Source organism: Cetorhinus maximus, chromosome 15 (genome assembly GCF_964194155.1).
Source record: "Cetorhinus maximus chromosome 15, sCetMax3.hap1.1, whole genome shotgun sequence".
Classification (NCBI taxonomy): Eukaryota; Metazoa; Chordata; class Chondrichthyes; order Lamniformes; family Cetorhinidae; genus Cetorhinus; species Cetorhinus maximus.
The window spans coordinates 80,271,846-80,289,568 of NC_135893.1; the positions used below are offsets into that span (position 1 = coordinate 80,271,846).

At 47.0% G+C, this 17,723-nt stretch overlaps 1 protein-coding gene across 1 annotated transcript in view; it reads left to right on the forward strand.

Annotated features, from left to right (window-relative positions):
• Nucleotides 1-17,723, forward strand: part of LOC144690302 (protein disulfide-isomerase-like) — a 38,723-nt gene that overhangs the window by 12,147 nt on the left and 8,853 nt on the right. Inside the window, exons 7-9 of the mRNA XM_078557657.1 lie at nucleotides 453-647; nucleotides 6,626-6,746; nucleotides 11,296-11,477. Of these exons, the coding sequence (XP_078413783.1) occupies nucleotides 453-647; nucleotides 6,626-6,746; nucleotides 11,296-11,477 (498 nt within the window). The remainder of the gene's footprint in view (nucleotides 1-452; nucleotides 648-6,625; nucleotides 6,747-11,295; nucleotides 11,478-17,723) is intronic.

Genomic DNA, 17,723 nt, shown 5'->3' on the forward strand with positions numbered 1-17,723 from the left:
AGAAGTTTTCTTCACACAGTGATCAACACATGCAATGGACGTCGAGATAGATTGGTAGTGGAAAAAACAGAATTATTAAAAAAAAATCTGTATGCCACAGACAATGGTGGTGGAGGGGGGTGGTGGGGAGGGAGGTGGTCTCCATGGGGCTTGGGGACATCGGGTCTTTCTGAATATGCTAAGATGGGCAGAGTGGCCTTCTTCATCATGTTTATCTTGTGAACTGAATTACTCAGAACCTCAGCCACAAGGACGTTACATCAAGGTTTATTTAGTTCAGGCAAGCAACATTTATTTCTTTATTTTTGCTAAACCAGAGAAGGACAATGAGTGTTATAATAATGAAAGTAAGAAGAGCCAACTTATCCTCATGCCATGTTTCAGAAGAAAATTTATGCTGCCAACCAGCCCTTCAAAGACTGGTCTCAATCCTCGGCATTTCCTTTCCTCAGATCCTTTTTGTTTTCATTGAACTGAATGGTGACATTGAACACGTCCTGGGGTATTTCTCTGTTAAAAAGGAGGATACACCAACAATCCGTTTAATTAACATCACCAGCATTAAGAAATACAAGTTTCCATTTGATGACATCACCACGGAGAATGTGAAAAGCTTCTGTCAGGATAGCCTTGATGGAAAACTTGAGGTAAATATTTCACCTTTGATAGAAATTGAGAGGCTTTTTTTCCCCCAAAATATTGTAAAATGTTAATTTCCCGTATCGTTCCTACCTTTTGATAATAATTTGAAGTTTTTGTTCACATTGAGTTGAGTTATGGAGCATGAAACTGAAATGTTACAAAACAGCTGCAAATATTAGATTTCACCAAATTGCTAAACATTGGGGGGGGAGTGGCCTGGTCCTGTTGGTGTCGGGTGTCCTGGCAGGCCGGGAGGCCGGGAGGTGGGGGGGAACGACAACAATATGGTGTGAAAGCCAAAAATCGGTTTCACGTTGTCGTGAAACCAGTTTGCAATTGTCTGCTCCACCCCTCAATGGTGGGCTGCGTCTACTGTGCCAACACACGTCGGGGACCTAATTTCAATACTTTAGCATCTCATTATAAGCCTTGTTCGCCAGAATCAGCTCCCCCACGTCAAATTTACCGCCCACGTTGGCGTGACTTCAGAACATCGTGCTTCACGACTGCCTTTAAAAGGTGTGCACCTGGCGACTTGAACTTTGAGGGGAACTCAGAGGTGAGCGCACACAACTTCGCGCAGCGCTCGCGAGCATCGCCCGTAGGGCATCAAGGAAGTGGGGGCGCACATTCGATGGGGGCACAGATGAGTTGCTTTTTCTCGGCTGGTTTTCCATGCGGTGCCGGGGCAAAGGCTGCACTGCAGGGCAGGCTGGTGTGGGGGGTGGGGGGAGGCGGGGGTGTGTCGGGGGGCAAGGCAGCACAGACTGAAGGAAGTACTCAAGCACATGCCGGGGGTTGCCGGGGGTCCGGGAGGGGGGGTGGGGTGGGGGTGGGGGGTCGCGAGGCGTGGGGTTGAGGGAAGCGGCCGTGCACTTGGATAGCTTAGCATAAGTGAGCATTCATCCCCAACTGAGACTGTTCAGCTGCAGCTCCATTGACACGCTTGGAGTGGGGCCTCTGAAGCTTTTCTGCCCACTCAAGCAATGTAGAAGCATGAAAGTGCCACCAAATGCTCCAGAACTTTTCACCCCTCAGGTGCAGACTGCAAATTAATGTGCATTTTAGGGGCAGCAGAACACTTGGCCGACTGGGCAAGTTGTACAATCCCCTTGTGAAAGGTGGCCATGGCGCAGTCACTGGTGGAGGTGCTCACAGCCCCTTGCAATGTCTTTATTCAGGTTTGGACCATCATGGTTCAAGCTAACAATGCAGCCTTGCAATGTGGGTTCAGAGAATGCCTGTACCTGAGCTGAGGGCACAGCATGCAGTCCAATGGGCAAAACTGCCGCCAATTGGTCAGGTGGAGTGGGGTGAAGGGTGGGGTTTCGGACAGCCAATGAGCACACTACACACTGGCCATCCAAAGGGTGGCCTGCACTCTCCGGGATGCCTGAAGGGGCCTTCAGACTTAGCCAAGAGAGGCTCTCAGGAGAGATATGCTAACCCACGCGTCTCTCTTTCCTGCAGGGAGAACACATCAGGATCATGGAGCCTGGTGATTTAGCGGTGTGCCTCACGGCTTACTGGGAGCAGAGAAGAAGGAGAAGAAGAGAGCGGCAGAGGCACCTGGCTCAGTAAAGGGCGGAGCACCTTCCTCAAGATAAAGGTGCGGCAGGGCCTGCTGTGCATGCAGCTGAAGATCCACAGTGAGCCGTCACCCATAGGCATCTCCCCAGACCCAGGGTCTATAGATGGCAATTGTGATTCCTACAGATGACTGAGAACCAGTGTCGCTGAAGACTGCGCATGTCAAGGGAACTGGTCGGTCACATATGTTACTTGCTGCAGGATTTGGTGCCACAGGGACATGGAGGGCATCCACTGCCAGTGGCCATGAAAGTGACAGCGGCGCTCAGTTTTTATGCCAGTGGCTCCTTCAAGGACTCCACAGGTGACCTGTGTGGGATCTCGCAAGCCTTCACCCACAAGTGTATCCAGGAATTCACGGACACCATCCTCACAAACACACAGAACTTTGCACATTTCACCCGAGATCAGGAAAGCCAGGAAGCAAGAGCGCTGGGATTTGCACAGATCTCTGGTTTTCCACAGCTTCAGGGTGCCATCAACCGCACTCACGTGCTGCTTAGATCTCCGCGGCAACAAGCAGTCAACTACGTCAACATCAAGGCCTTCCACTGGCTGAATATTCAGCTGGTGTGCAGCCACCACAACCTCATCCTGCAGGTTTATGCACAATTCCCAGGGAATCCATGACTCCTACATCCTGAGCAGATCTCAGATCTCAGATCTCTGACATCTTCCAGGGTCCAAAGAGGCTGCAGGGTTGGCTCCTCGGTGACAAGGGTTACCCACAGAGGACATGGCCGATGGCGTCCGTGCGGTAGCCTCAGACTGCAGCAGAGCGATAATACAATTAAGCTCATGCCATGAGCCAGACTTTGGTAGCGAAAACATTGAAAGTGAAGTTCCGGCGCCTTGACAGGTCTGGTGGAGCACTGCAATTCAGTCCACCGAGGGTGTCACTTGCTACATGCTCCACAACCTGGCGCTGCAACTGGGGGAGGACCTGGCTGAGGAGGTGATGAAAGAGCTGCACGTCTCCTCCAATGAGGAGGACAGCGAAGGAGATGATGATGATGAGGTCCTCAAAGGTGACGGTGACAGCAATGAGGCCATCGCACTGGTCAGACGAGGCAGACGCACTCGGGAGGCCCTCATAGCCACAAGATTCATGGAGGATGATGACGAGATGCAGTGAGGACAGTCCTGACATCCTCACCTTGCATTTATGAACATTTGACTCGTGTGGCTAATGGCAGCGCACATGCCCTCTGTGCTCAGGCTCATGTCACGTAGAGGCAGCAGAGGCCCTAATAGTTGCTAGATTCCTGGAGGATGATGATGACATGCAGTGAGGACACTCCATAGATTTTCACATAACCTCTGTGAATGTCTGACTCCTGTCTGGCCAAGGGCAGATCACTTGCGCTCTGTGATCAGGGTCATATCATAGAGACGCAGCCATGAAACTTTAAATGCACCTGATCCTTTGTCAGCCTTCAGCACCTGACCCTCTTCAGGAGTACAGCATCACTGGTCACACATGCTGAAGAGATGGGGGCCAACCCCACCTCAAGGGAGCTGAGACACACAGAGAGAATGATGGAACTCTGTGACACCTGCCCACAACATTCTGGCAGCAATGACAACACCATCGAGGTGCAGGCATCACTAACGTGTCCAGTGAGTGTGAAGCCAGACCACCACTTTACTCTGAAGGTTACACACTGCACAGGGAAGAGGCCCTGGACTGAGGAACCTGTTTTTATCTTGTGCAGGAACCAAGGTTTCACACCTAAGTGACACAAACACTGCTCATCAAAGGAGCCATAGGCAAGGAACCATTCTTGGGAGTTTATTTACAATAGTGAACATTTTGTACAAGTGATTAACACCCGTGCCCAGGCTGTGCAGCTACATCTTCTTAGTGTTCCTAATGCTGTCGTTACATCCTGGTGCTCCCCCGACATCCACAGCGGAGGTGGAGGCAGCCTGCTGACTGCTAGCCCTGTCTGTGAAAACCTTGGTGGGCGTCCTCTGGAGGGCTGAAACCTGGAGGAACCTTCACTGCTTTCGGGGTTTTGCCGTGTGGTAGTGGCACCCACCTCGGCCTGTGAAGCTGGTACTGCAGGGGTCACAGGGAGAGCGGATTGGAATGGGCCGGACACTCCCAAAGTTACCTGGGTGGATGATGTTGGGTGTGCACCTGTTGATCCCCCTCCCTATGGGTGCCCAAGAGCACCTGGCTGACTCCTTGAGGAGAAGGGGAAGCTGGAGTGAGTTGAGCTGTCCCGCACCCTTCTCACGTTGACACAGTTGGAGGCCAACTATGGCATCAACGATGGGGTTCAGACTGCACAGCAGTGCAGGACCAATGTGCTGGACCAAGGTTTCCATGGCGACCGCCATAGATGGGGTTGGAGGCCAACTATGGCATCAATGCTGGGGTTCAGACTGCGCAGCAGTGCAGGACCAATGTTCTGGACCAAGGTTTCCATGGCGACCGCCATCCTACCAGTATTTACCTCGGTGCATTGACATGCCGGCGCTATCACTGGCATGAAAACGAACGGATTCCTCCTTTGTGCCTTGCAATCTGAGGAGTGCAGCGGACATCCCTAACTGATGTTCCTGAGCTTGCCTCTGCAGGTCCAGAGCTGAGGTATGGCCGATTCCAGAGGTTCCTCATCTGACTTGAACTCGGCAGATTTCTGGCCTCCAGCAATCCTCCAAGTGCCAGATACCTGAGAAGTCCCAGTTGCCACCTGCTGTGGATCAGACAGTGTGATGTGCTCACCAAATTGTGACCCTGGGGCTACTCTAGAACTAGGTCCCACCTAGGAGTGTGTCTCTGCGCTAGTGAAGGGTGTGGGTAAGCGCTGTGATGGGACTTCAATTAGGGTGTCATCAGATTCTTCTTCTAAGGTATCTTTGGGGCTTGAGTGGAGGACCTGGCTTGTGAACCCCCTCAGTTGCTTCCCAGATGTGTCTACAAAAGCAAGGAGAGATAATTAGTGTGGGAGATTGCGGAACAGAGGAACTGACTCACAGCACAGTTATCTGCTGGATGTTGCACTGCTGGAACCTCACTTGGATGAGCACCACCGACCCCACTATCGGCACAGGAAAGATCCAGGTTGTCGCCCGCCAGCTGGATGACTCTATTTTCAAAGTCTGTGAGGACCTTGATGTCGTGCATTCCTCCACCAGTCTGCGACCTCTCCCTTTTGTTGTGTGCCAGCTTGTCCTGCATGAATATAGATGGAGAGAGTATAAGCAGGATGCCTGCCAGGCCAGATGAAAAGGATGCCTGGTATGTGTGGGTGATGAGTAGTGCCATGGATGGGATGAGGACACGATCTGCAGGACAGATGAAGGTGTGCGAGGGAGTGAATGGTGATGTCCCTTGAACTGACAGCGAGTGAGGGTCCTGTGGATGTGTGATGGGTTTGTGACTGTGTGAGTTGAGTGATGAGAAGAGTGACTTACCCTGGCAGAACAGAGGAGATCATTCATCCTCTTGCGGCACTGGGTGGCTGTCCTGTTTTGCAGGGCATTGGCACTGACCACCGCTGTCACTGCCTCCCATGCTGGATTGGTGACCTTGCTTGCTGATCTTCACCCAGAGCAGGGGTAAGGGACATCATGGCAGGCCTCCACTGCATCCAGTAGGTGCCCGAGGGAGGTGTCACTAAATTTTGGGGCAGTACATTTCCTCCCTTTGGCAGCCATGACTTTCCAGCAGCTTCCGATCCCTTAGATCGTGCTAGCTCTGCGCAGGGGCACCGTTTAAATATGGCGCCCGGATTACTGAAGGCCTGAGGCAACGGTGGGACGGGCAAATCAGAGGCCGCCCGACCAGCGATCTGGCGTGCTTCCTGTAAGTGCATTATTAATGAGGTGGGTCGTGCGAAAATGGGATGATATAGCGTGAAAACCCGCCAATGCAGCCGGCAGGTAAAATGACGTTTTTTCACGCCCGCGACCACACTTATTGCAAATCTGGGACGATACAGGAAAGTCTTTCTTAGCTCAGTTCCAGCATCAAGTCCTGAAGCCCTCTTCAATTAGCATTATCAAAACAGTACAAGTAATTGTAGCCAGGATATCAAAGATACTTAGATCATTTCCCACGTGGTAATTATTAAAATAAGCAATAAATATAATTTAATGAGAACCAACTTCTGGATTGTAAAGAACAAAAGTTGCTAAAGAAAGAAAACCAAAGGAAATTAGATCATAGTTATTAATTTCAACCACTTGGTAATATCTTTGTTTTAACAATCAAATTTCAGCAGTAAGGTATTAAACTATAAACTCTAGCGCTAAGTTGATAAATTCAATCCAACTCGAGTATCTGAATTAGTCAATCATTTACTAATGTAGGTTCTAATCAGTTGTTTAAAATACATTCCCTCTTTATCTTTTGTGCTAAAGATTTATTTAATCATTTTAGCCTTACCTAAAGAGTGAAGACATTCCAGATGATTGGGACAAGGATCCAGTTAAAATTCTGGTTGGAAAGAACTTTGGAAAAGTTGCTTTTGATGAGACTAAGAATGTGTTTGTTGAGTTCTGTAAGTATTGGTCAATGCATTTGCAGATATATTTTGGATTACAAACTGTGTTCAAAAAGCAGAATTACGTTTTTATATCTAAGATTTATATAAGATTATAGATTATATCTAAGAATGAGATTTGCCTTATATTTACCCAAATTCATGCATGCTATGAACCACTTGGCACTCCACAAAAAGAATATGTGCTTTTATTAGTCCACCACCTTAACTATTCACTTCCTCCACCACCGACGCACGGTGGCAGCAGTGTGTACTGTCTACAAGATGCACTGCAGCAACTCACCAAGGCTCCTTCGACAGCACCTACACCACCACCTTCTCAATGGCAATAAGGGATGGGCAATAAATGTTGGCCTAGCCAGCACATACTGTGAAAAAAAATTTTTTTTTAAATTGTGTTTTTTCTAATTTAATATTTCCATTGTTACTTGCTATGCAAATATGTGTACCGAACCTAGTCTAAACAGTGCTAAAAATATGTCATGTAAGCTTGTTAAATATTGCCTCATACAGGCATCCCTATTTTTAGCACTGTTGTGCACCCTGAACCTTTCCTCAAAGGGTAGATTGCAGCTGGAATTTCAGTTGATGCTATGGAAGTTCTCCCAGGTCTTGATTTTGCAACCATCATGTGTTTTAGAAAAAGTCAGCATGCAGTTGTACGAAAAGATTAATTTAGAATAATCCACAATTTTAAACAACCACTCCCTCCAGCATCAATGCACCATGACTGCAGTGCATACTATCTTCAGGATGCAACTTACTAAGGCTATTTCTAAACTTGCAGCCTCTCCCAACTAGAATGACAAAGAAACAGCAGTTCGCCTACATAACAGCTTGGAAGGACAACCAAAATAACACGATTGTGTGATAAAAGCTTTGTTCAAGCATCTTTCATATAAGGATCTGTTTAGACAATAACTTCTATCCAACAATATACCAAGAATCATGCCTTCTGCACCTTCTTAGCTGCTGATTAGGAAATAACAGGATTCAGCTGCATTTAATGAGGTTGATTTTTGTGCCACTTTGCACCAATTCATGGGATGTGCAGAAGAACAGCAATGGCGGCCGGGGCCCACGCGATGCAAAGGGCCTGGCGGTTGATGGCTATTCGAGGTCCTGGTCCAGTTTACCGTTTAGGCTGTGTCCCCTGACAGGCGCTGGCATCTGGCGGTATTCCGACTGATGAAGAGCAAGCAACTGGGATGGAAAAGATGATCATGCAGGCTATGAAAACCGGGAAGGATCCCTTCAATATGCTGAATCCTAAGGTGTATGCTGGGACCAAAGACGATCCTCGCATTGTACCATCTGTCACCAACAAGAGACTTGTAGGCTGCATTTGTGAAGAGGACAATAGTGCAGCCATCTGGCTCCGGCTTCATGAGGGGGATGCACAGCGCTGCCCCTCCTGTGGGGCTCATTACCTGCTCGTACCCCACCATCATTGTATGTGGACAATACTGGGTACACTCCATTCACTCATCTGCATTTGATGGATCTTGCTTAGCATTTGCGGTTCGGGACCCAACATGTAAAACTCCAGGCTGTGTGCCACTGTATTCTTACAGAAGTGTAAAATATTAAAAATGAAGTTTACATCTAAAAAAAAACATAAAAAATAGGAGCAGGAGAAGGGCATACGGCCTATTGTGCCTGCCCCGCTATTCAATATGACCAAGCCTGATCTTGGGCTTCAATTCCACTTTCCTGCATGTTGAGCCTGCACTCTGTAACAGAACCACGTGTTATGGGGTCTGGGGACAGAAACAGGAAGCTCCTATTTAAAATAGCTGGATACTTAATTTAACTATTGAAATACGGGTGATGATGGCTTGCTCATAATATGTGAATGTTGAGTGTTATCAGTGTAAATAATCTTCATCTTAACTGGGGATCCAGAGTTATCAGGACTGGGAATTCGCTCAGAAGTTCACTTAAAGACCACAGACATAAGAAAAAGGCCTTTCTGGACTGTTTTAATCTTTATTGCATTTGTTTTCTGCTGGCACTGGATTCTTCCTGACCTTTTGTGCTAATTATTTAGTGAATTTTGTTTCCTCTGTCAGTACTATGCTGCCTTCAGTGGTTCTCCAATTGGGAATCCACTACCTCGGTTTTTTGGAAGGCAACTTAAAGGTCCAACCAATAGGCCTGGCTGCACCAGAGTTGTTCTGTGGCCACCTGCTGGTACCGATTTATGTACACGAAGCTGGCAGGGCTTCACACCTTAACCAAAACGGTGCCAGAGCTCCGATTCCAGAGGTCCCACCCCCGAACTCGGCACCCACCATTTTCCCCGGAGTGGGGTGGGTGGGGGGTGTGGTGGTGGGTTTGTTCATGGTGGCAGCTGCACAAGTAAGAGTGTGCAGATCCAGTTTCATTAATGGGACATCTAAAACACAGTTCGCGAGCTTTAGACATTTAAGGAAAAGGTCGAAAGCTGCCTGAGTTATTTGGAGAGGTAAGGTACCTTTTTGCAGAGGTCCAGGTACCCTTTTGAAGAGGTAAGGTACCCTTTTGGAGAGGTAAGGTACCACTTTGGTGAGGTATTATGCCTTTTGGGAGAAGTAAGGTGCTTTTTGGGATTGTTAGGACTAGACATAAACGTGTGTAAAAAGCGGATAAGCTCAGTGGGACTGCAAGCTGTCATTCTTAAAATCTCCAAGCCTTTTAAATTTTTTGGAAAAAAAACAGCCTGCTGTGACTCTGCTTGTAATTTCACTCGCTGTCTGTTGACATAAGCCTGAGGTCTATCATTATAGCATTAATGCTGCTTGACTGCTTCCATACCCTATCACTATCACAGTGGGGGCCCTGTAAGTTCACAGTTAGATTGACAACTCCAAGTACTTATAAAAAGATTAGCTATCTTTGATGTGAGGCTATGAATACAAATGTTTGTTTCTATAAGGAATTAAATGCTCAAAGGAAATGTTTGTTTTTATAGGGGATTAAGTACTTGAAGAGTTTGAAGGTATTGAATGGGTTTTTATTAGTAAGAGGGTTTTATTTAAATAAAATACCACAATGAAAGTCCACAACATACACCTCAAACTTTATTTTATCTCACCATGGTGCCTGAGGTCTGCCCTTGTTGGACACTGGGTGAGTTGGCATGGAGGTGTAAGGGCAAAGGGTGGTGGATGGGGAGGCACTGAGTTGGCACAGGACCTATAAAACACCCTGGATAGTGGGTGGGGGCATGAGGTGGCAGGGACGGTATGAGGGGGCATGGGTGGTGGATGGGGAGCATGAGGTGGGATGAGTTGTCATGGATGGGGCATGGGAGTGTGTGAGGGTGAGGGCTTGAAAGCTGCTTTTTTGTTTTTATTGCTTTTTTCCCACGAATGGGACAAAGTTCCGGAGGTGGGCCTTTTAACTAGCCTGCCACAATACTCTGCAACCTGGAGGCTTTCATTCCTTAGTGCTGATCCTTTCAGCCCCCAATTGAGGCAGTTAAGTGGGCAAGTATTTCCCAATTAAGGGCCTCATCCTGCCACACTCCGCTTTAATGGGCAGGTTTAATCCTGCGGGCTGCTGGTCAGTGAAAGGTTGGGGGAGGGGGGGCTGCTGCTGGGCTTGCCCCCGATATTTGTGCTGAATACATGGAGCCCACCCTCACTGTATAACCCAGCCCATCATTACTGATGGATATTTAGGCCTGAATCTTTAGGTCGACGGGCGGGCACAATCGGCGGGCCTGGGATCGGCTGGGGAACGGACCACCGACCGTGATCGGCCCGCAACCGCGATTTCACCCTGGCTGGCCAGTGAATGGTCAGCCAGCGTGAAGTATGCGCAGTGAAGCTCAGCGCTGGTGGGGTGGGGTCGGGAGGAGGATGGGCGCTGACGTCAAGGTGGGCGCGGGCCAGCGCTGAGAGAAAGCTTGTGAAAGGCAGATAGCTGCCTCAGGGGGCTGAAGACCTGAAAAATCAAAAATAAAGATTTCAGAAGCTGAAAGAAAGCGTCCACGCATCATAATAAATCACCTGAAAATTTAGGTGCTGAAAATGCCGCCCACAGAAATTTATTTATATTTTATTTCATCACGGAAACCTCATGGATGAGGTTTCATGACAAATGCAAAAGCCGCCTGGCTGATTAACCCGCCCGCCAACCGTAAGGTTGGACATACCATGAAAAATCGGAGTCAATTGCTCCGTTATGGGCTTAAATGCCCTCTTAATTGTCGGCGGGCACGCTTGCGACTCTTGCGCACCCCCACCGCCCGAAATATCGCATGAGCGTGGGATGAGGTCGGGACACTTGCCCGACGTCATCTCGCGCGATTTCACATCCGGTCAGGTCAGGCACATGCCCGGCCGATCAGCATGAAATGCTGCCCTTAGTTACCATTACAGTGGAATAGTTACTCGTAGTTACTTCTTCCTGAAGAATGGTTACGTAATAACACACTTTGGCATACACATCTCATTCCTGTGGGTTAGGCCTCATTCCTTTGTTATCCTTAACATGATAAGCACAGAAAAATTAAGGGATCAAAGCTGCCGGCAATTGATGCTCTAATTTTGTCTTACAGATGCTCCCTGGTGTAGTCACTGCCAAGAACTGGCTCCTATCTGGGATCAATTGGGCCAGAAGTACAAGGATCACGAAAATGTTTTAATTGCTAAAATGGATGCCACCAGTAATGAAGTTGAATCTGTTACAGTAAAAGGATTTCCAACTATCAAATACTTCCCTGCTGGCTCAGGCAAAAAGGTCTGTGAACAATCCCATCCGAAGTACTATTGGGGTAATTATCTTGACTGCACCCCTGATTGGGTCCATGCCTATCAGCAGTACATAGGTGGTAATTTGACTAATTCTCCAACCATTCACTTAACTGAACAATCTCGCCCAGCGAATACCTTAATCTTCACCGCCCACCACTGAGGAGGGATGTAAAATTATTCCTGAGATATGCCAAACCACTTGATTAGTTATTCATTTAATAAAATCACGATGGCAAAGGAAAATTCACTTGCGTTGCTTAAAACAATGAACAAAAGACTCTTACATTTGTTAAAGTACTGAGAGTCAAGGCTTCATCACTTTTTTGAATCAATCCTACTTTATATGCTAACTATTGGATGAGGCAGAAACTTGGACCAGATAATCTAAATAACTGCCAAAAACAAAAGTTACATTATTAAAACTTTGGGGTAGAGTTTCTGTTTTGGGCACAGTCAGGAAATTTTGTCCAAGCTGCGATGGTCAGCTTTGACTTTAAGTTTCTGCTAAAATTAATTTCCATTTTCACGAACTTGAAAATCTTCCAAGAGGCAGTGTAATCAGGCTCATAGAACATAAACTTTTCTTTTTTCCCATTAAAAAAGTATTCCTTTATGTATTTGAGAGCGGTGACCAGATACACTTTTATTGAGATAATTGAAAATGGGTTTATCACCAAAAATAAACATTTTTAATAAGGGTCTCCAGGCCTCCAAAAACCATACTGAACTATTTAATAGTTTCATTGGCAAACACTAATCAAACCCTTAGTAAATTAGGTATGTTTTGAAATGAATAAACATTTATAAAGTGCCGACTAGTGCCTGTGCACCTGAAAAGATGAGCACAATTTGAGGAGCGCAAATCTCAAACCAGTGCAGTTGGCGGAATCTCACAGTGGGCATGGCCAGCTTTATGGACGGTGCCTAAATTGGGCAAATATAATCTCAAACCAGTGGAAAAGATCATGGAAAACACAAATGTAATTGGTTTTGGGTGTATCTCATTTACATTTCAAATTCCCCAATTTTTTGCACTGGTTCGGACAATTCCACCTGCTTTGCACCGATACTACAAACAGAAACAAGCGGAAACACTGACCCTTTGTATACAAAGCCCAGTTGGCACAATTATTGCTTGAGTGTCCATCTACTTTAATAGTGGACTAGGTTAGTAATCAACTGTTCTTTTGCACAGACTTAATGTGGGTGCAAACAGGGCAGTTACACCCTGAAAATGGTGAGAATGCCTTACTGATCTAGTTCCTGCTGATGGAGCCTTTCCTCAGCCTGATTGTTCGCCATCTGAAATGCATGTCTGGCTCAGGAGGCAGGCCCTTTAATTATGCAAATCAACTGCCAATTATGTCAATCCAACCCTGATTGCTATTTTCAGACAGGACTGGGAGGTGTCCAGTGTCAGCTGTGGCTCAGTTCATAGCACCCTCGCCTTTGAATCAGAGGGTTGTGGGTTCATGTCCCACTCCCGGAAACCAAGAACTGTGATTGTACTCAAAAGAGTTGTAATCTGTGACTGTTGATAACTCGAAAAGAGTATCAGCTGTGGCTCAGTTCATAGCACCCTCGCCTTTGAATCAAAGGGTTGTGGGTTCATGTCCCACTCCTGGAAACCAAGAACTGTGATTGTACTCGAAAGAGTTACATGCGATCTGTTGATAACTCGAAAGAGTTACAAAGCCAGGTATTTCATTCGAGGTGTCAGCTGTGGCTCAGTCCATAGCACCCTTGCCTTTGAATCAGAGGGTTGTGGGTTCATGTCCCACTCCCGGAAACCAAGAACTGTGATTGTACTCAAAAGAGTTGCAATCTGTGACTGTTGATAACTCGAAAGAGTTTCAATCCTTGAACTTATCCCTGCACCTAATCAAAACAGGATAAAATTTCAAGGTGAGGACTGTCAAGATCAGCTGACAGTTGGCTGACAAAGAGTGCACCAGGTATGTCTTAATGTGTTTTTGTGGGGCCAACAGAAGCTTAAGTCCTCCTGCATGAGTCCCTCCCACTCCGGAGAACAGGTGCCCCATCCCTCATCTCTGGACCTACCTTTTTGAAACCTGGAGGCTGAATTGGCTGCTCCATATTACAGTAGTCTGGAGTGAGCCTGTTTCCCCAGGTCACTAGGTTTCTGCCTGAAGCCCACTAGCTCCATGTTAATGGCCTTCAAGATGGACTAGGCCTCCAATTGGAATTATTGTGTAACCTGTGATGGAGTTCTGCCCTGGCTTATAGCTGGGCACTTAGAAAATATCAATGCAATCAGGCAGAGTCAACATGGTTTTGTGAAAGGAAAACCGTGTTTGACTAATTTATTAAAGTTTTTTTTGAGGAAGTAACTAGCAATGTAGATAAAGGGGAACCTGTGGATGTGGTGTACTTAAATTTCCAGAAGGCATTTGACAAGGTACCACATCAAAGGTTACTACACAAAGTTAGAGGTCATGGTGTAGGGGATAACGTATCAGCATGGATAAAGATTTGGTTAGCTAACAGGAAACAAAGAGTAGGTAGAAGTGGGTCATTTTTGAATTGGCGAGATGTAATCAGTGGAATGCCACAGGGATCAGTGCTGGAGCTCAACTATTTACAACCTATATCAATGATTTGGATGAAGGGATCGAAATAAATTTGCTGGTGACACAAAGATAGGTAGGAAAGTAAGTTGTGAAGAAGATATAAGGGGTCTGCAAAGGGATATAGATAGGTTAAGTGAGTGGGCAAAAAATTGGCAGATGGAGTATAACACGGGAAAATGTGAACTTGTCCACTTTGGCAGGAAGGATAGTAAAGCAGCATATTATTTAAATGAAGTGTCATGACCACTTAAACTGCACTTCCTTAACGTGGTCTATGAGCTAAGAATTTGTTTGTGTATATGTAGCGCCACCCCCCCCCCCCCCCCACCGCTTTAAATTTATAACGGGTTCAATTCAAAAATAACCCAACAAACAAGCTTTAGGGTAAAATTTTCTGGCCTCTCCCACCGACAGGACCTTCTGGCCGCGATGAAGTCAACGGGGATTTGAATGGCCTCCTGCAGTGAGGCCGGCTGCAGCGGGGCCAGAAAATCCCAGCCTCAGTCTTAAACAAGATAAAGGTTAGTTTGTTAGAAAAACAACTGCTGAAAGTTACTTTGGTACAGTGTTAATGCTATTAACTAAAATACAGATACAAAGATTAAAAGCAGATAAAGATAAAAAGATACTTTCAGATGAGATTTCAAATCAGTCTCTGTGAGATATCATTGTGGGCCCATCGCTTGAACTCGTTTCTGAAGTGAAGGTGTTGGAACTTGAAGTGCAATTTAGCAGCTGCGATGGCTTCAACAGTCGACTATTCGGAGATTTGCCTTTTCAAGTGGACTCAGCAGGTCAGCAAGTTTTTGGGGGAGAGAGAAGTTATGGTTACAGCACTTGTAGACTGCCTGGACTCTTTCAGCAGTATAGCAGTTGATTTCTTAATACCTTCCTTTTTGTCCTCCCTTAGGCAAGAACCTTCTCTGAAGTTGTTTCTCAGAGTTCTTCCTGGGGTTTTGCATACAAAATGACTGTTCTTAAACAGACTTTATACAGTTTCATGACCTAAAATGGCTGCTATGTTAATTGTAATGAAGCATTGTTCCAGCAGGTAAAGAAATTAGTAACGCTGAGCTCCTTTGAATTCCCTTCCTGTCTCCTGTCACCTCCAGAAGTGAAAGGGTTTTTCACACCTTTTAGAATTCAGTGGACATGCTTGGAGGGGTCTTTGCATTTTGACTAATCCTTCCTTGCCAGCCCGAGAGATACAAGTCTGACAAAGTTTGAATAAACACCAGGAGGTGCCCTGTTGTCAGTCCATACTTCCATTTTGCAAAAGGCTTTTAAACTCAGTGTAAAGGTTTGAAAACAGAAATGTGCCTTTAGAACAGTTGTCCTTTAAATATGTAGTATCAAAATTATACCTTTGTGACACCTCGCCCCTTACTGGAAAAGATAGAAATATATATATTTTCATTTTTTACATAATTACTTTGAGGAATCATAAGATAAAGAAGTACACATTTTTTTCACAAACAGATGGCTGATGCAATGCCCCTTCCTATTGTCTTCTTCCTCTCATATTTCCCAATTATGTTTTACCTGGTGGATGTCTTCCTTCTCCGTTTCTAAAGTTTTTACAACAGCTTGCGCTGACTTTCACTTTGGACCCTCTCTGGACTCGCTATCTGTAGCTTTTTCATTCATGATGTCTTCAAAGAATTTACCTGACAAATTTAAACCTAAATCAATTGTTGTTTCTTCACGCGGATGTGTTTCCTGTTCACTTCTCAGACATAAACTTTTGAAATTCTCCCTTTGAGTGAGTAGGTTAGCAATGGCATCTTTCTTCGCCAATAACTCATCCCTGCTTTGGTCAAAGTCTCTCTTTGCTGATACAAGTATGTCATTCAGATGCTTTTTATGTTCTAGCAAGAATGTTTGATATTCCTGTTTGTTTTGGTCTTTGAAAAGTTTAAAATCCCTCAGTTTTTCCTCATTCCACTCAGATCGGACTTTATTTAATTCTATTCGAGCTAGGTCGACAGCCTCTGTGTTTTGAATTTTGGCTTTTTTCTCCAACACTTCATGCCTACTCCTCAGCTCACAAATTATTTTATCAAAGTCCTGGTTTGCATTGAGCTCAGTGTCTCTTAGGGGAGAATTTTCCCCATTTCGGGTGGGCCGAGGGGAATGGGCGTGGGCGGGCGTGGACCCAATTAAGGCCCGCCCAGCGTATTTCTCGACTCCCGAGGATAGCGGGAGTGGGCAGGCGGTGGCGGGCGTGCACAGACCGCTGGGTGCAATTGTCTGTTTAAATGAAGGCCTGCCAGCCTTTGCAAGGCTGCTCCCAATGGCCGGCAGAAGAGCACAGCAGAGGGCTACTGTGCAGCACGCAAGTCCGGAGGGTAGGCCAGCGGGGCAGACCAGGCTGGAGGGTAGGCCAGCGGGGCAGTGTGCCCCTCATTTCTCGGATGTGTGCTTAGCTGCCCTCCTGGAGGTGGCAGCACGACGGGAGGTCCTGATTCTGAGGGATGGGAGGCGGAGGCCTCCCCACCTGACCAAACGTGCCTGGGAGGAGGTGGCCGAGTGTGTGCGCACATGGATCCAGTGCCGCGAAAGATTCAACGACCTCCTGCGCTCAGGAAGAGTGAGCACCATGTTGGCTGAGGCCACTTAATGCAGCCACACCCCCCACCCCCCAGCAACTCTGAGTGCAGTACTGGCATTGAACCCTTCACGGGATGTATCCCTCACTGGGTGGCCCAGCAGATATTACCCATGCCTAGTTCACCCTGAAAGGATTGAGCTAAGATGGGTTCTGCACCTGCAGCATGTGTGACACTGACACCCAGAGTATAGAATGTGGGTGAAACTCAAGGGTCTGCACCTCGGCAGAGCGCTGGAACTGGGAAGCATGTCGAAGTCAGGGTGTTAACATGCTGGGAGGGGAGCTTCCATGTTGTGGGGCACCAATCCATCTGCTGGCTTTTGCATTCCACGTGCTTGTGCCTCCTTGCTTTGCAAGGTTATACCTTGTGGTGCCACATGTGAAGGAGGCAGCATTTGGGCAAGGGGGGTCAGCCCTGGCTTCTTTGTGTGAGTGTGCGGCAGCTGCATAGTGACAATGCACTGTAGCCCTGCAATGTCCCACTCTGGTTGGGGTGGCAGAGATGCGATGGGAATCCAGGTACAGGCTGGACTAATCAATGCTCTTCTCTCCTTTTCAGGATTCACAATTCCACAGAACGGATGCGGACTGGCGGAGGCCAGGCCCAGTTGGCAATGCTGACACCTTTTGAGCAGGAGTCCATGGATCTGGAGAGGCACCATGCAGCCAGGTCCACTGGTGGCGGTGAGGCTGGGGTGCCACAGGGAGGTATGTTTGGTGAGCACTCAGGTCACCATGTGTGTCCCAGCAACCATGGCATTGCTGAATGCTCAGTGATTGAAGTTTGCAACATGGGTTGACCATTGATTATGGAAGGATGAGCGCATAATGATCCAGAGGACAGGCATGCACATTGACATTATCTCCGCTTTAACTAATCAAATGTCCTTTTTCTTCCTTTCAGCATCACCGGAGCAGGGCCAGGAGGAGGAGGCAGAAGGGCCACCTCTCACCCCTAAGGGCCCAGAGGAAATCTACTCAGCATCACGCCATCTCTGCCAGGCAGGCACCAGCGCAGATACTAGCACCT